The following is a 26,460-nucleotide window of genomic DNA, read 5'->3' as shown; positions in this document are numbered from 1 at the left end:
ACTACCATGGTGGAGGGCTCACAGTAAATTGTGGATGAGTTCAGGTCTACCACAAGGTTCCCTCTTCAGTTTTTCCTGTACGGTTTACTGCAATTGTACTAGTGCTGTGATGCAGCAATTCAATCCTGCATTGTCCTATCTTAAATCCTTGCTGTATCACTTTTCAGCATTACCCCTGTTGTGCTAAGCACAGAGGTATTTTAGCTTTGAGTTGAATTTGAATCCTCTCCAGTTGGGCTTTCTCATATGGGTAACTTACGTACACTGTTAGTGTGTTCAGTGAAATTCTTACAAAACCTACAGTTCCTTTCTCACGAAGATCGATGAGCAATCTTTTTCTTCAGCAAAACTTTCTTTAAAGTTCAGTAGAGTTACATAAATGAATTAAATAGAAGTACAGTGCTTTAAAAACTACCCACAGTAGGATTAATTAATTAAGAAGGAAAGATCCATTTTGCTATGCATTTCTGTATTTTAGGGCAGAACGAAAGAATTTTTTAGTGAAGTTTGTGGGGATAACTTTTCCTACTGACCAGTGTAATAAAGATATTATAACAGCTGCAAGGTATTGGTTACACTGCTGGAATTCATTCTGGTGTACACAGAATTTTTTTTATGCATGCCTTTTGAAAGAAAACAATTTGATAGCAGGTGTGACCTTTAACCTTTCCAGACTTGAAGGACTTAATCATCGTCATTTGTTCAGCTCTGAATATACTTTGAGGAGAGAGGAAACAGAAGGGAAATGTGGGTTTGAGGCGTTTTGTTTTCACAAAGATATTAAAGTTGGAGGGTTTTTTTTGTTCCGTATAAAAGAAAATGAGGTTTTTTCCTAGGAAAAACATTTTGTACGAAGACTCCTCACGATAGACTTATAATGGAAATGCTCAGTGAGCCCTAATTATGAGACAGATGCAAAACGAACACAGTTCCCTATCCAGCCTTGTCTGACGGAACAGGCAGCAGATGCTGTTGCAGTTCTACTGGGAAGGTGTCACAGCATACTTCAGCAATACATTGTTCCAACCAGACCACCTTCTGGGGGTATTTTGGGGACAAGGGTACAGGTGTGGCCATGGTACCCAGATGAACTAGCTAAGGGTTGAGGAGAGGGGGTAGCTGCCATGGAAACTATTGCAGCAGCCCTGCAGCCTGAGGTAGGTGGAGTGGTTGGGGAAAGGGGAGTGCTCTGTTCTCTGGAGCACTCCAGTGGAAAGCCAGTTTTGTGGAGAGGAGAGTATTTGTCCCTACAGAGCAGCTACTTAATTAATTTTTCTGTTTTTATGGTTTAATTATCTGCTGATTAAAGTGAAGCCTGTTGGAACTGATGCGAGTCAGGCATGTGCTTGGCAAACTTCTCTACATAACCCTGCCAACACATCACAAATCTGCTTGCAATAGCCCATACTGTTCCAATACCAGACCGATCTCTCTGGGTTACATACTGCCAGTTGTGCCATTTAGTGTGGTGGTTCAGTTATTTGTAATTATGTCCAGATTAGAGAATGAAATTCATTTTCACAGGTGACAGAACGTGCATTGAAATGCAGATCTTTTATTTCTAAAGGCTAGAAATTGGTTGGCCATGGGGTCAATCTACTAAGAGTGTAAACTAAGAGTGTAGATTATCCACCTGTCTCTTGCACTTCAACCTGAGTTGAAAAATCTTTCCTTAATTTTTTTCCCTCAGCCCTCTACTCAAAGAGCTGATCATGCCACCAAAGCTTTGACCTTTTTTATTACATGAATGAAGCTAAAGGTTCATAATTTGTATAGTTATATGGAACGATACCGTAAATTGAGAGTGGCTGTCATTCTGAAAAATTCTACAGCATTTAATTATAGCTTTCTAGCTAATTTGCCCTTTGTTCTTGTTTATAAGCCTTTTGGCTTTGAGGTAATCCAAAAGCTTGTTGATTTACGTGAACATTTCTTTTCATACATGGTCTTATTGCTACTCAACTCTGATTCAAATGATTTTGAGTAGAAACCTCTTCATATATTGGTGATACGTTGAGAGTGGTCTGCAGAACTTGGTCCATACCACATTCAGAGCACTCAGCCACGCTGTCTACCAATTGGGCTGAAAGAGGAAGGGATGGTCTTGTATTGGGAGTCAGTAGATCTGGGATCTGTTCCTAACTCTGCAACAGAATTCCTGTGTGATCTTGGGCAAGTCACTTAGGCATAAAATTTCAAGAGAGTCCACTAGTTTTAGATGCTACAAATTTTGGGTTTCTAATTTGATGTTTTTTCAGAGGTAACTGCATTGACCTCGGCTGAAGTTGAGACTTTTCAGCATCTCTGTTTTAAGTTTCTCACACTGGACAACCAAAGTTAGTGGACATATGATAATTTTGGCCTTAATCTCTCTGTTTGAGTTCCTGATCTGTAAATAGGGAATTATAACCCTTCCCTCTGGATGTTGAAAGGATAAGTGCAGGTTTACTGTTTGTGTGATGCTTATATGCTACAATAATGAACGCGACAGAGAAACCTATAAATAAAATTGATCTTCTAAGTAGGTCTCTAATGTAGGTGGAAAAATGATACCCTATCTTAACTTCTTCCATGTCTTTTTTTTTCTTTTAATATTTATATAGAGATTTATATGCGTGTCGTGCTTTTCAGAGACCATAAAAGCCCAATGATTGACTGACGGAGTTTGCCATATAGGCTGGAAGTTTTGAATCTAGATCAAGGTTGTTACATCAAGGCTTAAAATTTTTTTGCAGGCACCTATTTGCCAGAGAACTTAATCTACTTTCCAGAGTCCATTGTGAAAGATGGGAAGGCCCCACTGTCCAGAGGTAGTACCATGGTGAGAAGTCCAGTCCCTCTACTCCTAGAAATGGGGAAGGGTGATGAGATTCCTACTAGATCCTGCTTAGGGATTCCTAGATCCCTCTTAGAGATTCCATCTTTCATATCGCCCTCCAGCTAAAAGGAAGGTTTCAAATGTGCCAGCCCCCTTTGGCTGCTGGAGGGAAGGAGCATTTATTCTCTTCTCCTTCCCATCCTAAAGCCTCCTATCTTCTGCATAGGTAAGGGACTCCACAATGCCTCCTCAGCTTCCTGGCTATTGTAGCTGGGCACTGGGCATTCTGCCATTCTACCATTTCCCTCCAGCTTCCTGGCTGCTAACACAGAGCAATGTTTGCTAATCTATATTCCCCCATTTATATCCGAGTTAATAGCTCTGCTGCCTGTTTCCATTGCTGCTCATAGCTTTCTCAAGGAGTAGTACAATCGATAGGATGTCAGTTTGATGGTTGCCCACAGTTTTCAGAATAGCAGCAGTAAAAGCTAACAACAATCAAGTCTGTTTTCACTCTGTTAAATCATAGGAGAACTCTGAGGAGCGGGACCAGCAGCAGCAGAGAGGGGTACTTCAGTCCTCTCTCTCTCTCTCTCTCTCTCTCTCTCTCTCCAGACCCAGCAAGATAGCACTGCATTGTTAACCTTCCAAATGTGAAATGCATTTAATCTTCGCAACAGCAAGGGATAGAAACTCTTTGTTTAATTAAGTCAAAGGAAAAGTAAAATTCTGCAGAATTTGGCATAGGTTCTTCTACGCGCCAGGAAAAGCTGCTTACTCTCCAGTGGCAGATGGATTTTTCAAGTCCTCCATTACGTCAAGTCTCCGAATTTGTTCAGCACCAAATGCAATGAGACTTTCCGTTTTCCCTATAAATTCTGGGAATTACGAGCACCTGCTCCATCAATAGTGACGAATTCCATGATCATTTACAAATGTGTGTTCAACTTCTTGAAGTCGTCAGCTTGGGTTTAATCAAAATGTAGCACAGCAGTAGGAAAATAAATGCTTTATTAAATATTCTAAAAACAATAAAACATATCTGTCTACAAAGTTTAGTTTTGTTTTTGTTTTTTAAGGACTTATGCCTTTTAGCCCTATTTTGGTTATAAAATGAAAACGTTTGTTTTCTTGTGATTCCTTTTGTATTTCTAAAGTACAGTTACATTCAAAATGCTGTGTCATTTTAATTTTTCTTTTGATACAGGAATTAAGTAGTTAAGAGTTGTAGTTATTCTTTGTATCATTTGACCCAGACCACAAAGACTTAGCTATGATGCTTAAAAGATAGTTTAGAAACCAGGTTTAGTTTGTCTTGCTTTATCTGTTCTTTCATCTTCACAGCTGATGTAAGGCGTGTGTGTCATTGATGATGCCCAGTAATAGGTATGCTAACGTAGTTTATTTTATGCTTTAAATTTGAGTATTGCTTGAAAAACTTATTTTTGATTATTCCTTTCTTATCACAGCAGTGCTGGTCAGCATGTGTGTGAAGTGGTATGCTAAGTTATTCTACATAAGATTGAGCTTTCTGCTTGGTCTAAAGAGTCCTAACTTTTTAGGGGCTGTTTTACACATAGATGGTTTTTGTTTCTTTGTTTTTGTTACCATAACTATATTGGTTTAGAAACATGGAGTTAAAGCAGTACAGCCCCCGAGTGTGAACACAGTTATACCTGTACAAAGATGCCTATAATGGTACAGCTCATTCCCCTGAGTCAGGATTTCACTCAGTATCTCTTGCAGAGACAATGTATCTTATTCTTAGACAAATTGACTTTTTTAGTTGCGCCTGGAACAATCTCAGAAGCCCTCATAAATTCTGAGCCATTAATGCATGGTGTGGGAATTAGAAAACCTGTACTCTTTCAGAGAACTGAGAATTTAGTACTATAAGAGACCATTTTTCACAAAAAAAAGTCACTTTAGTTAGTGTCTTCTGTCTACAGAATATAGCAACAGTATTAAAGATGACCATAGAAAGTAAAACCAAGTTCATACTCACCTGAAACTGTGGTTTTAGTTACATCTTTGTAACATCTGTTTGTCATATCCATAGATATTGAATCTTTAAGTGGATTTATGATTTTCCCCCAGAGACCGCTTTTTGGTCATCTTAATTACAATTTTTTAAAATGCGAAGTGTATAATGAAGATGATTACTCCATGAAATAAGATCCATTTGAAGAAGAGCAAGTATTAGCAACCAATACATTTGTGCCTGTTCTCTCTTGCTATTCAGAATAACTTCGGTAGAGCTAGATTTCTAGTAAAGAAGCAACAACATCATTAGCAGTTGAAATGGGCTTTATTTGGGTACCTTTTTGGGTTCCATTTTTCTGGATAATGCCAGGATAGAATATGCCAATTTAAAATATTTTCTTCCCTGGAACTGCACAGGAAAAAAGTATTCGTGCACAAGTATTAGTGCATTTTGCCTACATTCAATAATTCTTTTTTTTTTTCCTTCAGACCAGCCAGACCATTCAAGTTACCAAAAAGGTAAGGTACCGTATAAGCACTTATAAATCTTGTGCATGTTCTTTCATATGTTAAGAAAACCATGTCTCATACACAGGTGATAGTGTATTGTAAAATCAGCTGTTGTGCATATGACTAGGTTTCACTCTAAAAACAGAAGGAAAGAATAATATTAATTGAAGACATATCCCGTGTTGTCTTCTGATTCTTTTTTAATTTTCTTTTCTTTTCAAATACTGTGTGCGCACACTACCCACATCAGGCACACAGAATCCACAGCTGACCACAGTCCTGCTCCTGAGTGTACCACCAGAAACTCCCTGGTCTAACACCAAGAATTATAAAACAGCCTGATTTAAAAAGCTCAGGAGAGGGCATTGCAATAATCTTTCCTACCCTTAAACACAAATTTGGCATGGGTACCGGCTCTGTACATTTAATGGAAGAAAGTAGAATGGCCTACCCAAAATTGTGCATGCACCTGAAATCTTAGATACCATTTCAAATGAACACATGTTAAAGGAATAATCCACATGCAGGAATTGCCCTCAGTAAATAATAGATCTGTTCAGTGAATATACTGCTTATAAATCCAATCAAATAAATTTCCATTGTACGTGAAACAATGAAAACCTCTTAAATATACACAAACTAGACCTTTTGAAAAGTTGTATATATCTTTTTGTGTGCAACCAGAATGTGATGAACCAGGTTTTTCTCATTATACACACACAGACAGATTCACAAAGGGAACTCCTAAGCATTATTTTATTGCTTAGTATTCAAACACAATTTCCCAGCTCATTAGAAGTGCAGTGAGGCAAGTAAAGAATCACAAATATATGTATTTGGTGGATTAGGAAAATGTAGCACCATACCACAAAGCAGTGTAGGAAATGTTAACATACTACTGACTAGACTGAATGCAGCAGATGTTTTGGCATAAATTAGATTTCAGGCAGCTATGAATTTTGTGGTTAGTGGGCACTTCCACTTGATTCGGGCTACTGAATGGTTGAAGAAATGGCTTGCTTACCAGTCTGGCCCAGTCCTCTGACTCTTTTCAGCCAGTTGCACCAATGTATTGGTGGGTTTAATCAGCTGGTATAAGTCAGGAAACTGAAGCCTTGATTCAGGAAAGCTCTTAAACATATATTTAACTTTAAGCGTGCCGTTTTAAATTTGAGCTCTTTCTTGACTAGGGATGGATTTAAGCAGATGCTTAATTGCTTTTCTGAATTGGGGGCAGAGGTCTGAGGCCAGTCGTTTTCATCTTCAGGTCGATGCACCCACATTTTTTAAATTCAGGTCAAATCCACAGCTTGCCTTTTAGAGCAAGAACTACAATTTAATTTTAAAACTCCCATCTCCCACACAATGGCTACAAAATAAGTAGAAGTGGAGAGACCAGCTTTTCCTTTTGGATAACAACTTAGGATCTCAGTTGTTTGTGGACAAATCACTTGAAGCGGTTTCTTGCTTTACACTGGCGTCATTAGTGGTGCCAAATGAAGCTCAGACAACCAAAATCTGAAATTTTGAAGTTGACAAAAGAGAATTAATTACTGTATCTCAAAAATGTATGCTGGCTGGAAAGGGAATGATATTTTCAGATTTGTCAGAGGCTACTTAAAATTATTGTGAATCTACTTGATACAGATACTCATGCCGTTTTTTTGCATTTTCAGTGAGCTGTGAAATTATTTGCATGTTCAAGGTACTAAAAAGCACATAGGCTAATTAACAAAGACTACATCGGAGAGTTGAAAACCAACAAGGACTGCAAATTATATTGAAACAAATGTTGTTGTCACATGGTTCAAATGGATGCTTTTGCTATTCTGACTGCAGTGATCATTGCTGATACAAATATCCAGTGTATAACTGTGATGGGACCGACACTGAATCAGGGTGGGGAGTGGAGCAATGCTGGTTTAGGGAGGCTGCGCCCCTTAACAAGTGCAACTTGCATAGAGTGTTCTCAGTTCAGGAACAGTTTTAAAAGGACACTATTGCTAGGAGACGGGGGAAATGAGTGTATGTGATACCAGGAAGCCAGGCTGATGCTGAGAGCTGTGTCAAGAGTAGCAACAGCTCTGTGAAGGCTGCTCTAGCCACAGGGACTTGGATTCGCCCCCTTCTTTGGGAGTTGAAAGCTCTGAGAGAGATTTAACTAACTGAACAGGACACTAAGAGACTGAGAAAAGTCTGCTTAGCCTATGATTATGCCCCAAACTAAGGAGCTCCAGACTGTTAGGAAGTGACCTTGGAGAACACATAATTTGGGGTAGCTCAGTAACTAGGCTGGACACTTGGATAACCTCAAGGGCCCTGCTTCAGGACCCAGTGAAGTAGGTGGGCCCAGGTCCCCTACTTTGCACCCTTTCTCCTGCTCCTCTGTTTTGACTGGATTCTGGGGGACCAATCAGAGCACAAGTGGGTGATTGAGACCACAACTGGGGCCCCCTCTGGGATGACTTGACCAACCAAGAGGTATCCACTAGGCCTGATGGTCATCAGAGCTTCCCACTACAGTGACATAAAAACATAGGACAATTTTACAAGAGTAAAGACCTGGTAATGTTTCCTATGTAAGGTTTATTAAAGTCTTTAAACAGGTCACATAGGCCACAACTTTCTTTAGTGTTAGTTATTGATTGAAGAGTTCTGCACAACTGAGATGAAAGCAAGCTGCTCAGCAGAGAATGAAATCCTACACACAACAGGGTAAAGGGATCATTCTTGCAGTGACAACACACTGGTGAAAAATAACTTTTAAGTTTTCAGAGCTCTCGACAAACATTTAACTAGTTAATGTACAATCTGGTGTATATAGAAATATTGAATCTTGTAAATAGAAAAATGTTAAGTCATCTACTCCCTCTCTCTTAAACTTTGCGCAATTGGTTATTTGGGCAAGTTGTCCATTTATGATTTGTTTAATAACAAATTGCACTTCAAACAGATTTAGAAACTTTAACTAATTAAGCTTGAGAATCCTTCTGTGAGATGGGTAAAAATTATTCCAAGTTTATCTATGGAGAAACTGAGGCAAAGCCATAATAACACTTGAATGTTCCCAAGTCTGTGCTGAAACCTGTAGAACATACCCCTTTCTCATTGCTGAAGTGAAGATTTTTCAGGTTGAGGCACACTGCAGAGGACTCTCAGGGCAGTCAGTAACAGCATTGTTGAATACTGTTGGTTTTATGATAGAGAAATGGTTAACTGCTGCCAGAGAGGCTGTCCTATTGCCTTTGAATAAAAAGGCGTATTAGATCTTGTTTTAGCAATAGGACAGAAAATCTTTGGACAGAGGGTAACTGGGTCCAGGTAAGAACAAACAGATGTTGTGCTGATCTGATTTTCAAAAGAATAACAGTCTCTCAGGGTAGTGACAGTAGGTGCAGAGAGAGCTGTAATATCAACTAACCTTTATTTTATGGAGATTGTGGAGGAAGTGGAATATAAATTGTCCTGATCAATATTTACATGTGTACGGCTACTATCAATATGCTATGATTCATACTCAGATGTTTTTTCAAAATGCATCACAAACCTCACCGGACTTTGTCCCCTCTGTTTTGAAGATTAGACAGTATAACCTTTCTGTAAAGTTGTCCTTGGAACTCAAGGAGCTTGATTTCAAGTGACTGATGTAAGACTAATTACTGTATAGTAAACTTCGTACTTCTCGGTTTCATTTTCTTGCTTTATTATTTCACACTTTTTGTCAATTTAACAAGAACCTCTTATTGAGATAAATATTTAATTATGCACGTAACAGCTTCTTTGCTCCAAGAATTTATTGGCAAGATATGATATATTCTGAAATCTGAGTATGTGTGTGGTTGCTGCAGTTTATTTTCACCCTTGCACTTGCAGCAAATTCTGTCGACTATCATAATAAGCTCTGAATAACTTTTTTTTAATTGTAGATTTAAGTTACAAAGCAAATGGTTCTTCTGGCTTATGCAAAACACTTATTTTCTTGTGTAGTGCGGATCAGGGAAAACATTCTGACCAAACCAGAACTATAAAGTTGAGGAAGTAGTATAAAAATCAATAATGTATACTTGGTCTCATGAAGCAATTTGACTTAAAATGATGTTAATTGTGCTTTATTCAAAGTTGCCAGAATAGTTTGAGTAAAAGTAGCAATTATCATTACCTGACCTGTGAACCAAAGAAATCTATTTTTGAATAAGTCAGAAATAATCATCTTAGCAGCAGCAGCACACCAAAAATGCTAAACTGAAATCTATATTTTTATAAAAATCTTGAAAGAAATACCAATAGACTGGTGAAAAAGACTTTTCCTAACAAGAACCCAAATGAAGTTTCAAGAGGAGAGGGATTTGCTGGAGATTAACATCATCTGTTTTGGTCTGTTTCTCACTTCAATTTGAAAAAAAAATGAAAATGGAGGCTTCAGACCTTTGCCTGGTATCTACGTGAGATCCAGATTAATCTCATTTAAGTGCAATAAAAAAATTGGACCATGCTTTAGATGGGTCTTATTCCATAAAGAGAGAGGTGTGAAATAATTCTGTTCTTGTCTTCTTTTGTTTTCAAATTCCTCTTTCCTTGCTAAGATTTTTTTTTTCTTTCCTTATAGTTATGCAGCCCTGATAGCTGACTGGCCTGTGGTGGTTCTAGGCATGTGTACTGTGTTAATAGTGGTGTGTGCATTGGTTGGCATATTAGTTCCAGATCTTCCAGACTTCTCTGATCCTCTGCTGGTAAGTTAGCAACAGTTTCCTGTACTGTCAGATAATTTTCTCGGCTGTACTCTTTTCCCCAACAATAATGGTAAACAGGTAATTTAAGTAGTGTTTGGAGAGCTTGTTACATTGCTTTCCAATACAGATGTGCCCAAACCAAAACCCCAAATCTGAGCACACGTGAGCTTTTAGGACATTTGGGTATGAACTTTGCAGTCCAGACCCAATGATATTTTCACAAGGGCTGAGAAGCTGCTAACAAATGTAGTGAGCCTTATCTAATGAATCCTATGGAAGAGCATAGTAGATCTTACAGTTCCTGGTATTTCTTCTAATGCAAATGTCCTAGCAGATCATGACACCAGAAGAGTGAAGTGGGATACAAAGAGGTGGTTGCACATCAGAGTCTGTTACCCCCTAGATTTGAATTCCAGTACCCAGCAGACAACTATCCAAAGCTTATACATGTCCAACAACTGAATTACTATGCATTTAATATTGTTGTGAATTTGCCCCACACATTAGAACATAGTCACAGAAGACAGGTTCTCTGTCCTGGAGATCATACATTCTAAATTTAGGTTTCGGATTGGGGTGCCAGGATCTGTTAAAGGAAGAGGGAACCTAAGAACCTTTGAGTGATGGAGTCCTATCCATATTGAAGGTCTAAAAGGAATCTTTATCTGAGTCTGATAAACACTGGGGTCAGTTCTTATTTGTTCTGAACCAGCTCAACCATGGATTTAGAACTCTCATGGAAAGAGTTTTACTTGACTACCCTAAAGTACTACAAAGTTACTGTTGTTATATTGCTACTATAATAATGTTCCGCTGCACAGAAAAAATGGAATATAGTAAACTAGTATTTCTTGAAACAGTCAGCAGTCCTTTAAATTGCATTAGTCAAGAAAAATGTTTTCTTTTAAATGGTTCTAAGGCTTTGAGTTATTCTTCTGGGGATGGAGAAAAGACAAGAGACATGCAGAGATAACCAACAGAGATAATTACTCAAGCTACAAAATATTCTGTAATTGAGATAAGTTAGCTCAAACCATTTATCTGCTGAAAATACTAAGAGCCAGTTTACTGATTGGTTAGGCAGTATTGACAATCACTGTTTCTTACTGAAGGTGTGTAACATACATCAGAATTTATAACCACCCTGTAAGTCCTATGCAATTGGTCATTATTGTGTCAAAACATCCTGTTATAAAGCAATCCACCTCTAAACTAGATGTCTGGAGTAACTGAACTTTCTAATTATAGCTGTCCCTCACTTTGATGTTCATGTTTTCCATTCTTCTTTTAAAGCAATGGAATGAAATGTACTAATAAAATTCTGTAATGTTCTGCCTTAGGGTTTCGAGCCAAGAGGGACTGCAATAGGCCAGAGATTGGTCACATGGAATAATATGGTGAAAAACACAGGGTACAAAGCAACATTGGCAAATTATCCTTTTAAATATGCAGATGAACAGGCTAAAAGGTAAGAAATTTTTAATCATGTTATTGTCTCAGCTTGCTGAAATAGAGCCTGCTCCAATGCCTCCTGAAGTCAATGAGTACACTCCCATGGACTTGAAGGGACATTGGATCAGACAATCTCCCCCCCCCCCCCCTTATATTCCTTAGGCCTCATGTAGGCTGAAGAGAGGGTTTCATAAAACTTACCCTACCACATAGTGTAACCATTTAAAATGTCTTGTGTTTTCCACTTTGAACTACAAGAAGTGTTAAGATAAAGATAATATGCTTTAAGGTCCCTAGTAGGATAAAAGTGTCATGAATATCTGAGTTATTGAATGTTGAAGTCATATGAGCACTTACATCTATTTTCTCTGGCCAAAGCTAGTAAAATGTGTAAGTAGTTAGGAAACTCCTTTTAAGAATCTTATATTCTGTGTTCAAATAAGATAAAAATGTTTCCTCCATTTTAGTCATCAGGATGACAGATGGTCAGATGATCACTATGAGAGAGAGAAAAGGCAAGCAGATTGGAATTTCCACAAAGACAGCTTTTTCTGCGATATTCCAAGTGAGTGGAATGGTGTTAATAGTAAATCTGAATATTGTGGGAATATTGAATATTCACAGGAAATGTCTCACTATTAGAAAAAAAAAGTCTCGCTCCCTATATTTATGATATGCACCTTTTTCCTCTTTGCATAAGGCTCTGAGAAATTTAGACGAAATCACATTTTAAACTTCATTAGCCATTTCCACCAAGCACTGCACCTCACCTTTTCTTATAGAGCATTTCTTTAAAGGGTTTTGGATTTGGTCTTAGTTGTTGACAATCCTAATTGTTAGTACCTTAACATAATTAGTACAGAAGTAGCACTTAACATACATTAAATACATTAGTAGTGCATTATCTGTACTTCAGCTTAAATCTAAAAACAGAAATTCACTTTTCCTTGTATATTCTTCTAGCAACACTATTTTTAAAGGACATCTGTGAGGTCAAATCTGGCCCAAAATTTAGATTTTATAAAATGTAAGACCAGTGGAAACATTTCCATGAAATTTAAAATATACAGGGGGAAGGCTATTTAAAACAAATAAACATTCCTCTTCATATTTAACCAGCCACATATTTCAGCATTGTGTTAGTAAGCACTTTTTGGACAGGAACCATGTCTTGGTATGTGTGTGTACAGTACTTACCCATGGGCCCCAGTCTTGATCTGGGCCTTCTGGGGCCTACTGCAGTATAAATGTTAATAACAATGCATGAGAACATGAATGTGAAATTGACTAGAAAGTGACTAATTTGTTTCTATTGTCTAAGCTGAGAGAGAGGCAAAAAGTGAATACCAAAGTAGATTTTTATAAAATTCTTTTTTTAACACTATAAGGTCTGTCTTCTAACAAAGGTAAGAAAATTTGGCACAGATCATCCTTTCTCTTTTCATGAGTGGAGATAATTGAGACAAAGCAGATCTCTCCTGAGCAAGAGCAAATGTGGGAGGATCTATCTTGAAATCCATGTGAAAGTTAATACTGCTTGAAGCAGCATTAACTCCTGTAGTCCCATCCATGACAGCATTTACACCATCCCCGGGGACTCAGGCAATGGCAAGATGGTAGCTCTCTCATCTTGGACCCCTTTGCCTTCTTTGTTCCTTGACTTCTCTCCTTGTGTGCCTTTAGGATCAGCAGGATTTGGGAGGCTGTGGCTCACTATTCCTAAGGCATTTAGAAAAGCCTGTCCCATCTTCCGTGACAATTCTGCTTTGTGCACCTTATGCTGGGTTTTTTGGTCTCCTCTACTCATTGACAGTAGGAGAAGATCTGGCTATTTTCTTTTTTTAAAATAGGATTTTTAATCTGATGATGGCTATTGAAATCATTTTTCATAATAGTGCATGTTTTAAAGTTCTACTACAAAACTAGGCAGAACATAGAGCCTTCACCGCTGCCTTCCATCTTTGATGGTCTCTTCCTCTTAACTTCTTCCCATGTCATTTAGATAGCTTTCAGTTCTGCTTCTGTTTTGCACTGCCATGTTATCCTGGGCCTATCTCATCACCTCTTGCCCAGGGAGTTCCAGTCCAATGCCAGACTTGTTGTGTTATTTGAGTCTTTCCTCCATGTATGTCCTAGTCATCTCCATTTTAATTCTGTAATTTCCTCTCCTGTAGGTTTCTGTTGCATCCTCCTCCAGAGTTCATTTGTGATTTTTGTTTTTTGGCCATCTCATACTGAGGATTTGTCCAAAGCAGTTGTTTATGAAAAACTTATTAGTTATTAAGACCTTACTAAGTCTACAAGTTTCAGTGCCATATAGTAAGACTGACTTTACAAAGATGTTAAATGTTCAAATTTTAATTTGGAAGGCAAGAGTTTTGTTTCTTGAGATCTTCTTTAGAGTTACAAAGGCATGTCTGGCTTCCGCTATTCTGGCTTTAGTATCTTCATCTGTTCTACCTGTTGTACTTACAGTGTTTCCAAGATATGTGAATTATTGGACTTCTTCTATGTCTGTCCCTAAATTACACAAAATCAGGCAATATGAAGCCCAAAGTACCATATTGTACTCCAAGGTACTTAAGATTGGTGTGTGTGTAATATGCATTCCTGGTTAGCTAAGCATAAAGTTCTGGTAGCCACTAAGACATTACTCCCTCTTACTTTTATTTGAAACAGCTTTCAGTAACTCAATATTTTAAACTGATAAATTAAGCTTCTTTTACAATGGAATTTGTGTTCATTAGACGTATATAACTTCCAGAATACAGATTTTTTTTTTTAATAAAAAAAGGCCCCAAGGACTTTCCAGAAACTTCAGCTGAAGTCACCAGCCTCTAAAGCAAAGAAATCATTTTATAAATGTCCTTGTAATTATTAATGATATCCCCAAGTGTATTATTTTACTAAGGCAGCCTCTGATTATATCATGTATCCACTACCAATATGCTGTGAATTAAGATAGACCTATAATAGTTTGCTGCTGAGACTTTTCCTTCTTACTTGTCAGATCTGAGAGGGCAGACAATAAGCATGGCTAGACATTTTTAGGATTTCTGAACTGTATAAAATTGAATAAAATAGGAGACTGAAGTTTAGAGAATTCTTTCAGCTTTAAGATGTTGAGGGAGATTGAAGCTCTTACAGGACTCAAGTCTTTCAGATAAAGAGATCATCTCCTCTCTTGAAAAAGGTAGTTTCCCACCTTCAGACAAATATTCTGAAGACGTACAGTTAAAATAATTTTTATCTACTTTTTGAATGATGGGAATCTGTTTTAGTCTCTGATATCAGACATACCTGAGAAATTCATAAACTTTCTTACTATATTTCCAGGTGATCGATACTCACGAGTGGTGTTTACTTCCACAGAAGGAGAGAACTTGTGGAACTTGCATGCAATTAAATCAATGTGCAATGTAGATAATTTGAGGGTAAGTAAAGAAAACCTTTACTCTGCTTAATCCAGATGAAAATATGTATTTGAAACTCCTTGTGCCTTATATCTAACCACTAGATGAAAGCATTTCAAGTTGTTTTCTTGTTGCACAGTAAGCAATCCACAGGCAGGCACTAGTTCAAAAACAATTTTGCCAGATTACAGATCAGAACTTCTGTTTGTGCACCTCAAGTGATCTTCACTAAAGATAAAGCCTATTTCTGTGCTTCAACACTTTCTGTACTGAAGAGTATATTTTATTCTTTTGCAATGTATTTCCTTTCATAATCATACACCAACCTTTTTGTTTCCCAAAGAAGGCAAGGATTTCATTTCTTTGTCCCTTACTTTTATTTCCCTTAAGACAGTCTGTCTGCATCTTTATGTTCTGTATACATCTCTTGCTGTCAGTGGGTCACTTCGCCCTATGAACTCAAAAAAGAATAGCTTGGCATCAGAGACATCAAAGGGACATAAATACAGTTTCTAGGCAAACAGCAAAAGTAATGCAGGCCAGATTGTATAGTTCTGAAATAAAAATTTGCTTCCACCTTAGAACGTGAGAGAATGAAAGAAGACACTTTGTCCCTGTCAACCCGGACTAGTAGATATTTTTTCCATGTTCAGTGTCTATAGGGCCTTGCTCTCATCCCGTAAAGAGTCAAAATGATATAGGCAACAGCCAGCCTAAGGGAATTTAATAGTTGCTCTTGCATGTGTTAGAAGTTAACTGTGCACATAGTTGAGACTGGTGTCTGGTTTCAACTAATAATGGACGTTAACTGACAGAACTAAAAGGCATAATGTATTTGAATATACATCTGAAAAGTATAAGCGTCTCATTCGCTGAAAACACTGTGCTTTAAATTGCAATGCGACTGTAACTTTTCGTAAACTCAGAGACCTGGTGTAGAAAACAACTTAGGCCATATATTTTTCATTTTATCTTAGTAATGCTCAATTGATTTCCTGGGTAGAGGCCCATTATCTTTCCCACCACCAAATAAAATTCCCACCAGCAGTTAACCTAACAAATATGCCATAAGCATTTAACCAGAAATGTTTTTTTAGATTGTGATATTTGATCAAGGATTGATTTTTCAGTATTGTCAGGCAGTCACCTTAACACAGCCAATTTCCTCCCCTTTTTTTTTAGCTGATATTTGCTTACCTAGGATTCTGAGTTTCCCAATATAAGCAGTGAAATATGTTACAACCAGTAGTGTCAAGAAATGAATCTCACTGAAATTTAGATTAACAAAATCAAGAAGACAGTGAAAAGAAAAGGAGGACTTGTGGCACCTTAGAGACTAACAAATTTATTTGAGCATAAGCTTTCGTGAGCTACAGCTCACTTCATCAGAGGCATTCAGTGGAAAATACAGTGGGGAGATTTTATATACACAGAGAACATGAAACAATGGGTGTTACCATACACACTGTAACGAGAGTGATCAGGTAAGGTGAGCTATTACCAGCAGGAGAGAGAGAGAGAGAGAGAGAGAAAAAAAGAAAAGGGGGGAAAAAAAACAAAACACTTTTGTAGTGATAATCAAGGTGGGCCATTTCCAGCAGTTGACAAGAACTGTATGAGGAACAGTAGGAGGGGGAAATAAACATGGGGTAATAGTTTTACTTTGTGTAATGACACAACCACTCCCAGTCTTTATTCAAGCCTAATGTAATGATGTCCAGTTTGCAAATTAATTCCAATTCAGCCATCTCTCGTTGGAGTCTGCTTTTGAAGTTTTTTGTTGAAGAATTGTGACCTTTAGGTCTGTAATCGAGTGACCAGAGAGATTGAGGTTTTCTCCGACTGGTTTTTGAATGTTATAATTCTTGATGTCTGATTTGTGTCCATTTATTCTTTTACGTAGAGACTGTCCAGTTTGGCCAATGTACATGGCAGAGGGGCATTGCTGGCACATGATGGCATATATCACATTGGTAGATGTGCAGGTGAACGAGCCTCTGATAGTGTGGCTGATGTGATTAGGCCCTATGATGGTGTCCCCTGAATAGATATGTGGACACAGTTGGCAATGGGCTTTGTTGCAAGGGTAGGTTCCTGGGTTAGTGTTTTTGTTGTGTGGTTGCTGGTGGGTATTTGCTTCAGGTTGGGGGGCTGTCTGTAAGCAAGGACTGGCCTATCTCCCAAGATCTGTGAGAGTGATGGGTCGTCCTTCAGGATAGGTTGTAGATCCTTGATGATGCGCTGGAGAGGTTTTAGTTGGGGGCTGAAGGTGACTGCTAGTGGCATTCTGTTTATTTTCTTTGTTGGGCCTGTCCTGTAGTAGGTAACTTCTGGGTACTCTTCTGGCTCTGTCAGTCTGTTTCTTCACTTCAGCAGGTGGGTATTGTAGTTGTAAGAACACTTGATAGAGATCTTGTCGGTGTTTGTCTCTGTCTGAGGGGTTGGAGCAAATGCGGTTGTATCCTAGAGGTTGGCTATAGACGATGGATCATGTGGTGTGGTCTGGATGAAAGCTGGAGGCATGTAGGTAAATATAGCGGTCAGTAGGTTTCCGGTATAGGGTGGTGTTTATGTGACCATCGCTTATTAGCACTGTAGTGTCCAGGAAGTGGATCTCTTGTGTGGACTGGTCCAGGCTGAGGTTGATGGTGGGATGGAAACTGTTGAAATCATGGTGGAATTCCTCAAGGGCTTCTTTTCCATGGGTCCAGATGATGAAGATGTATCAATGTAACGCAAGTAGAGTAGGAGCGTTAGGGGACGACAGCTGAGGAAGCGTTGTTCTAAGTCAGCCATAAAAATGTTGGCATACTGTGGGGCCATGTGGGTACCCACAGCAGTGCTGCTTATTTGAAGGTATACATTGTCCCCAAATGTGAAATACTTATGGGTGAGGACAAAGTCACAAAGTTCAGCCACCAGGTTTGCCGTGATGTTACCGGGGATACTGTTCCTGATGTCTTGTAGTCCATCTTTGTGTGGAATATTGGTATAAAGAGCTTCTGCATACATAGTGGCTAGGATGGTGTTTTCAGGAAGATCACCGATGGATTGTAGTTTCCTCAGGAAGTCAGTGGTGTCTCAATTGCTACAAAAGGTTTTTTCTCTCCTGCTGATAATAGCTTACCTTACCTGATCACGCTCGTTACAGTATGTATGGTAACACCCATTGTTTCATGTTCTCTGTGTATATAAAATCTCCCCACTGTATTTTCCATTGCATGCATCCGATGAAGTGAGCTGTAGCTCACAAAAGCTTATGCTCAAATAAATTTGTTAGTCTCTAAGGTGCCACAAGTACTCCTGTTCTTTTTGCAGATACAGACTAACACGGCTGCTACTCTGAAAGAAGACAGTGGTTTCCTATAGTCACTCCCAATTTTTGAGGATTTCTGGAGTCATAGCAGTGACTTGGAAGTTAAGATGTGAAGTTATATTTTATTTGTATGTGACACTTAAACATAAAGGACTAATTCTAAATGCGATCTAAGTGCTAGTCTGTGAACGTCCACATAGACAGCTGTTTCAAATAAATGCCACTCATCATTGTCCAGTTCAGGGCACAGCATATTTGTGTCATAAATTAAAAGGAAACACATTTTTGGATAAATAAATGAAGACAGCTTGCTACATCTGAAGGATAATTTTGTGGAGCTTGTATTGTTACTGAGGAAGTTACCTTTTTATCGTCAATATACCTTGAAATTTTAGAATTTATTATATCAAATACTACTTTTTTAAAAGTCCTGATTGCCAAAGAGTAGTGAACCCTTCTCAAGGGAGAATAAGAGGAGGCTACTTTGAAGAAAAAGCACCATATAGTAAGCCATGAAAAACATCTCTCCCTTAAAAAACAAACAAACCACTACTTAAGTACTAGGATCATGGAAGCTTTAGCAGTGTCTGTAGATATTTTATATAGGATATTTGTAGCAGATCAAACGTTTTGGACAAGAGATCTTTTTCTTGTAACCTTGATTTGTAGTTAAGCATTCAATCATCAAGCAGTGAGCTGGAGAGCACAATTGCATGTAGCAAGGTGGTGGTGTAGCTAGCTAGTTAGTTGGATTTACAATTTGATAAGAACGAATGTTGTAATTTTTACCTGTCTATATGCACAGTACTTTTAATTAAAAATTAGTTAAACCAGATGCCAGTTGCTTAGACAATCTGGACGAAAACTTGTTTTCATAACAAAATTGCTTCTAAATGGCTCGTGCTATTGCTTAAGCCATATAGAAATGTTACTCCTTTTCGAGCACCTCCTGGATCTCATGAGGTGCTTAGATGTACCCTGCTTTCAATTGCTATGTTCTTTTGCTGGTATTTGACCTCCTGGAGTGGATGCTGACTTGTGCTGTAACTAGTCTCAAGAAATTGGTATGCTTTTTGACCTTTAGTCTTTGTTAGACTCTCTTCTGTTGGCTATAGTTCACTTATTAAATTCATGCCTGATTAAGGGTGCCAGTTCTGCTTTCATTGAAATCAGTGGCAAAACTTTCATTAAATTCAATGGTAGCAAAACTAGGCAGTACATATTCTGGAATTTTGCAAGTTAAGTTGAAGTGCCAACTTAAGGTTTCATATATTTTACTCTTGATATGTAGGATTTCTGTGCCAAACTATTATTTGCAATAATATGAGCTATCTGTATAAATCCCCTGCACATCAATAGAAGAAGGGATCTCTAAAATCGTATTTCCAGCTGCTTAGCATTTAAACACAGAAACTATCTTGGGAAAAATAACAACTTTAACCATCTGGTTTACTAATACTTAGGGCGCCGTCCTGCAACTGCTCAGCACGTGGCATTCTCATAAACTTCAATGAAAATTCCACATGCAGACTGGCTACAGGATCAGGCCCCTAATTTTTAACTAGAATTAGAGAAGTCCTTTTCTTCCCACATCAATTACAGGAAGCTTTCCTTACTATCTGTATGCTTCTATTTTTCATAAACTTCAAAGATTCCAAATATAGGAGCACAAGCCTACATCACCAGGCAGATCCATTTGCCAAGCTGACGTGCCCTTGTAGGTAGTAGACATGCAGAATGCACAACTTCACTTCTTTAAATATCCCAGTAACAAATGGAGATGTTGCCAGTGACACAGCTGGTCTGGCAAGTACCAACTAACCTTGGCAATATCTTTTGATTAGCCAACAAAGTAGGGCCTAATCCTGCAATGCTAATGTTTTGTAAATAATGTTTTTGCATAGTGCTTTTAAAAGTTATTCCAGGCTAAATTTTGTTTCCAAGTTTCAGCTGCCAGTTTGTGTTACTTGATCTTTGGCAACAGTTACTTTACCAGCATTTATAGCTTGCAGCGAGTATTGAAGAATAACATATAAGCTTCATTGTCCCATCTTGAACCTGACTATGTAGAGAGGACAATGCAATCCTTTCCTCCCAGTTGGCTTGGCTGACCCAGAGCTTGCATGTTACATCCTCATAGGATAAATCTGGAGATGTGCCATGAAAAATACAGATATGCTATTCCAGTGCTTCCTTTTATTTATTAGGTTGTTCATTTTTCCCTGAGTTTGCATGTTTGAGTATATTTATCTGGAAACAATCAAATGTGAATTATCCTGTTTTTATGGAATGTCAGGTCATTCTTGTTCAGGAATTGTTTGACAGTCATAGAATATCAGGGTTGGAAGGGACCTCAGGAGGTCATCTAGTCCAACCCCCTGCTTAAAGCAGGACCAATCCCCAATTTTTGGCCCACATCCCTAAATGCCCCCCTCAAGATTGAACTCACAACCCTGGGTTTAGCAGGCCAATGCTCAAACCACTGAGCTATCCCATCATGACAATCCTCAAATTGTGGGTTTTGTCTGTGCTACAAGTGATCACTGATGATAACCTAGTGTAATAAATAAGAAGTAGTATGTCTTATATTTAGCTGATCTGAAATCTGCATGGATAAAGGTTTCAGGGCCCAGTCCTGTAAACACGTAGGCATATGTGTAACGTCACTCACTTGAATGGTCCCAGTGAATGAAGTTATGCCCATTCTGGAGTGTTTGGAAGATTGGTTCCAATTCATTGTTCTTTCCAAGCCAGGAGTTTGGACTAGCAGCATGTGCATGGAATCTGGGAGTCTTAAATTCGTCAAGCCCTTATTTAGCTTTTAGGCTTTGTCTACTTGGGAAAATTTTACTGATTTAACTATATTAAGTAAGAAACTGATGTATTTAAATCAGTACAACCCTCTTTTTGGACACTCTTACTTTGGTTGAAGAGTTCTTCATATTGATTTAACTTAAGTCAGTTCCTTACCAGTTTAAGTTAAATCAGTATGAGGCACTTCTTAAACTGAAATAAGAGTTTCTACACTGAGGAAGCTAATTTAACTGATTTTACTAAATCAGTTTCTCAATCTAAGTAGTTAAATGGGTATAATTTCATAGGCAGACAAGGCTTTGGAGTCATTCAGAGGAAAAGTCAGCCAGGTGCAGAAAGGCAAAACTCATGTACAAAGTGGGCTGTAGAAGGGAGCTTAGGTTACATAGCTTCTTATCCTGGAGCTGTCCCATCCGCTTGTGCTACAGTGCCAGGAGAAGTCCCTATAGCTTCTAGGATCATCTTTATGTGGTCTCAGGAGGGGTGAGGAATACATTGGAACCAACCTCCTGGGCAACTGATTAGTTTAAAAAAAAACATTGGGGAACATTAGAGGGAAAGAGTGCACCTCAGTTGCTTCATCTTCAGGCAGAAGTACTAGAAGAAGGCTTCTGGAGTGAGGTTCTGGAACAGCCTTCCAGTAGGAATAGTGTGGGCAACCTAATCGGGTTTAAGATGGAATTTGATGAATTTATGAATGGGATTATATAACAGGGTTGCCTGTGATAGCAGGAGACTGGACTCAATAACCAGAAGGTTCCTTCCAATCCTGTGTTCTAATGTACTAGACTGTAGTGGCTAATGTAAAATATTCTTAAAATTTCTGAGCATATGGGCCTGATTGTCATATCACTCCTACTAGTTTTTACACTTTTGGGACTCTGAACTTCTGTGGAGGGTCTCCTGATTTACCTTGATATATGTGAGAGGAGAATCAGGGCCTATGTGTACATGTGCTTAAAAAATTTAAGTATTGGCACAGAATTCCATGAGTGTCACTTTCACCCCTCCTGGATGAACCTGTCTGTGAATTATTTGAAATTTAAAAATTAAATGCAAAGCAGCCATTTTAAATGGCTTTTGCCCTATGTTCTAATCCTGTGTCTGTCTCTACACAGATAAGATCTCATTCCCAATTTGGTGATCTCTGCCAGAGGACCACTGCTGCTTCATGCTGTCCCAGCTGGACGCTGGGCAACTATATTGCCATTCTAAACAACAGATCGTCATGTCAAAAAATTGTAGAACGAGATGTTTCTCACACCCTAAAGCTGCTTCGTACATGTGCCAAGTACTACTACAATGGAACCCTGGGGCCAGATTGCTGGGATGTGGCAGCCAAAAGGAAGGACCAGCTCAAGTGTACAAATGTGCCTCGTAAATGTACAAAGTACAATGCTGTTTACCAGATTCTGCACTATCTAGTGGACAAAGATTTTCTAAGCCCAAAGACTGCTGACTACGTCTTGCCAGCTTTAAAGTACAGCATGCTCTTCTCTCCAACAGAAAAAGGAGAAAGCATGATGAACATTTACCTGGATAATTTTGAGAACTGGAACTCTTCTGATGGTATAACGACCATCACGGGGATTGAGTTTGGAATAAAACATAGTTTGTTTCAAGATTACCTATTAATGGATACTGTGTATCCTGCCATAGCCATTGTCATTGTTCTCTTAGTCATGTGTGTGTACACGAAGTCCATGTTTATCACGCTGATGACCATGTTTGCAATAATTAGTTCCTTGATTGTATCTTACTTTCTTTATCGTGTAGTATTTAATTTTGAGTTTTTCCCTTTTATGAACCTCACTGCATTAATTATTCTTGTTGGAATTGGCGCAGATGATGCTTTTGTCCTGTGTGATGTTTGGAACTACACAAAATTTGATAAATCTCATGCTGATACTTCTGAGACAGTCAGCATCACCTTGCAACATGCTGCTCTTTCCATGTTTGTAACCAGTTTTACCACCGCGGCTGCCTTCTATGCTAATTACGTCAGCAATATTACAGCAATCCGATGTTTTGGTGTTTACGCTGGCACTGCCATATTGGTGAATTATGTTTTAATGGTAACATGGTTACCAGCAGTAGTTGTGTTACATGAACGGTATCTTCTCAATATATTCACTTGCTTCAAAAAACCTCAGCAGCGGGTCTATAGCAACCAAGGCTGCTGCACAGTGTTGTGCCAAGTGTGCCACAAGATTATTTTTGCAGTCTCAGAAGCATCCAGGATATTTTTTGAAAAAGTCTTGCCATGCATCGTTATCAAGTTTCGATATATTTGGCTGTTCTGGTTCCTTGCTTTAACTGTAGGTGGAGCATATATTGTATGTGTTAATCCAAAAATGAAATTACCATCACTGGAGCTCTCTGAGTTTCAAGTGTTTAGGTCTTCTCACCCTTTTGAACGCTATGATGCTGAGTACAAAAAGCTTTTTATGTTTGAACGTGTCCACCATGGAGAGGAACTCCACATGCCAATTACAGTAATCTGGGGCATCTCTCCTGAAGATAATGGAGATCCTCTAAATCCTAAAAGTAAAGGAAAGCTGAAACTAGACAGCAGTTTTAATATTGCAAGCCCAGCTTCACAAGTCTGGATTTTACATTTTTGCCAGAAGTTAAGAAATCAAACATTTTATTACCAAACTGAAGAACAAGACTTTGCAAGCTGCTTTATTGAGACATTTAAGCAGTGGATGGAAAATCAGGACTGTGATGAGCCAGCTCTTTATCCCTGCTGCAGCCACTGGAGGTTTCCATACAAACAAGAAGTTTTTGAGTTATGCATCAAGAGGGCCATCATGGAGTTAGAAAGAAGCACTGGGTACCATTTGTACAGCAAAACCCCAGGGCCTCGCTTTGACATAAATGATACTATCAGGGCTGTTGTACTGGAGTTCCAAAGCACTTATCTCTTCACACTGGCTTATGAGAGAATGCATCAGTTCTACAGAGAGGTGGATTCATGGATTTCAAATGAGCTTCGTTCTGCTCCTGAGGGTCTTGGCAATGGATGGTTTGTGAGTAATTTAGAGTTCTATGACCTCCAGGACAGTCTTTCTGATGGTACTCTGATTGCCATGGGTCTTTCAGTTGCTGTTGCATTTAGTGTAATGCTACTTACAACTTGGAATATAATTATAAGCCTTTATGCAATAGTTTCAATAGCTGGAACTATATTTGTTACTGTTGGTTCTCTGGTTCTTCTTGGATGGGAGCTAAATGTGTTAGAGTCTGTTACTATTTCTGTAGCTGTTGGCTTATCTGTGGACTTTGCTGTTCACTACGGAGTTGCTTACCGCTTAGCTCCTGATCCAGACCGAGAAGGAAAAGTCATCTTCTCTCTAAGCCGCATGGGCTCTGCAATTGCAATGGCTGCCTTGACCACATTTGTGGCTGGAGCAATGATGATGCCTTCCACGGTCTTAGCATACACCCAACTTGGCACCTTCATGATGCTTATAATGTGCATTAGTTGGGCTTTTGCAACCTTCTTTTTCCAATGCATGTGCCGTTGCCTTGGACCTCAAGGCACTTGTGGCCAGATTCCTCTGCCAAAAAAATTGCAATGCAATGTCTTCTCCCAAGCTTTGTCAGGAAGCCAAGGAGACCGGGGACAAAACAAAGCACATCTTGCCAACACATTTCAGTTGGATTCCGGAGGGCAAAAAATAGAAATGGAGCAGGAGCATTATGAGTTAGAGCCTCTGGCATCACATACCAGTAATTGTAATTCATCAGAGAAAGTAAGTTATGAAGAAACCCACATCTGCTCAGAACTTTTCAATGGCAGACCCCCAAATGCATGCACGTCTGTGCATTCAGCATATAACAGTGAATTGAATAAAAGCATCAAAAATGAAGCTGGTTCAACCCTGGTACAGCCATGTGTCGACCAGCATACCATGTGCCCCCTCTCCTCTCAGAACAGGCAGTGTAGCTGTCCAGATGCATATAGACAGTTAAGTGACACTTTGTGCTACCAATGTGCCCCGTCATCTGGTAATGTTGTGCAGGTCCAAAACTCTGTGTCTCCTGTAAATGTTTTACAGCAAGCTGTTGAAAGCTTTGTTCCCCCAGTCCAACATGTGCTCCATTGCAGTTGTCTTCAGGGGAGACTGAAAAGACCCACGATGCAGAACTCTCTGCCTAGAAATTTTTTTCTGCATTCAGTACAGCAGTTTCAAACACATGAAAGAATAAACAGGAGAGATGCAGCTAGTCTTCAGAATACAGAGGAGAGTGTAAGAACTCTTCCAAAGGTGACCAGCTCCTCACTGTTTATCTGCAGAAGTGCTGGTTCTCTTATAAAACCTTGTTCTGAAGCTGAAAATAATGTATCAAGTAACCAAAAGGGACTCTGTAAAAACAAAGACAAGTGTGATTTAAGGGGTACAGCAGTAAATGGAAATGAAGACAAGCGAACTTCAGTATCAAAGCAGAAGATAACTGAAATCAAGATAGATCCGAATTCATCGCAAACTGACCAACTTTTGAAGGCTGATCAAAATGATCAGAAACACATACTGAACAGTACAGTGAGAGAGGCTGAGTATGAGTTTTGCCCTGAAAATACACAATATTGTAACAGAACTATAACAGTGAAGTGCAATTCCGCTGACAGTCGAATGCCAAACATTGAAGCCAATGTACCTGCTCTGTTAACGCATCCAGAACTTTCCAATGAAAGTTTGTTAATAAAAACGCTATAATAAATCTTACATTTGGCAATCCTGTCTCTTTTTAAATTAATTTCATTAAAAAACAAAACTCTGGATAAAACAAATGATAATTTATATTTTAGCACCATTTTGAAATGGAAAATATATTTTACCGAACAATGAACATTTGTAAATTGTAAAAAACCCATTACTGTGTAATGAAACCTGATGTTGTTGAGAATGACTTTCTGTAAGTAGTAAGAGGGCTTACACTTAATTTAGTTTTTGTCCCAGATATTTGAGTCTGAGTTCTCCTTTCCCCACCATGCTGAAAAATAAAGCATTCCAAAGAGAGTGTCCCCTTTCTGAGACCACGACTTAGGAGATTTGATGAAATTTGGAGGGAAGGGGATTCTGCCATATTGTCCAAGTATACTCCCTACTCTATTCCTTTGCTTTCTTAGCAGTCTTACAGGAGGTATGAATGATTCAAATCTAATCAGCCTTTCTACTGAGCACAATGCTGGCACCTGAAAGAGGAGGAGTTGCCATGGTTGTTTTTGAACCAAGATCTCCTGTAGCCCATGTTCTCAGTGTGTTCAGTTGGGAGTATGTTTCATTGTTAATGTGATATTATAATGAAATGAGAAAAGCAGCCTCTTTGGAGGTCAACAGAGAGAGAGAGAGATACACTGGACTGCCATTACTAGATATATATGCCGTACAGTAGAACCCATTTAAAACTGGCCAT

At 38.8% G+C, this 26,460-nt stretch overlaps 1 protein-coding gene across 28 annotated transcripts in view; it reads left to right on the top strand.

Annotated features, from left to right (window-relative positions):
- The window catches only part of DISP1 (dispatched RND transporter family member 1), a 161,380-nt gene extending 135,611 nt beyond the window's left edge, over window positions 1-25,769 (top strand). For 27 of the 28 annotated variants that reach the window (XM_073338808.1, XM_073338798.1, XM_073338799.1 and 24 more), the window contains 6 exons: window positions 5,291-5,320; window positions 9,918-10,041; window positions 11,382-11,509; window positions 11,961-12,058; window positions 14,830-14,927; window positions 22,155-25,769. In XM_073338808.1, the coding sequence (XP_073194909.1) occupies window positions 5,291-5,320; window positions 9,918-10,041; window positions 11,382-11,509; window positions 11,961-12,058; window positions 14,830-14,927; window positions 22,155-25,760 (4,084 nt within the window). In that variant the 3' untranslated portion in view covers window positions 25,761-25,769. Of the gene's footprint in view, window positions 1-4,162; window positions 4,205-5,290; window positions 5,321-9,917; window positions 10,042-11,381; window positions 11,510-11,960; window positions 12,059-14,829; window positions 14,928-22,154 lie in introns of all 28 variants that reach the window. The other variant, XM_073338815.1, reaches the window with a different exon arrangement.
- The last annotated feature ends 691 nt before the right edge of the window (window positions 25,770-26,460 follow it).

Source organism: Lepidochelys kempii, chromosome 3 (genome assembly GCF_965140265.1).
Source record: "Lepidochelys kempii isolate rLepKem1 chromosome 3, rLepKem1.hap2, whole genome shotgun sequence".
NCBI classification, from domain to species: domain Eukaryota; kingdom Metazoa; phylum Chordata; order Testudines; family Cheloniidae; genus Lepidochelys; species Lepidochelys kempii.
The sequence above is the reverse complement of the archived record's forward strand: the minus strand, read 5'-3'. Positions and strand labels throughout refer to the sequence as shown.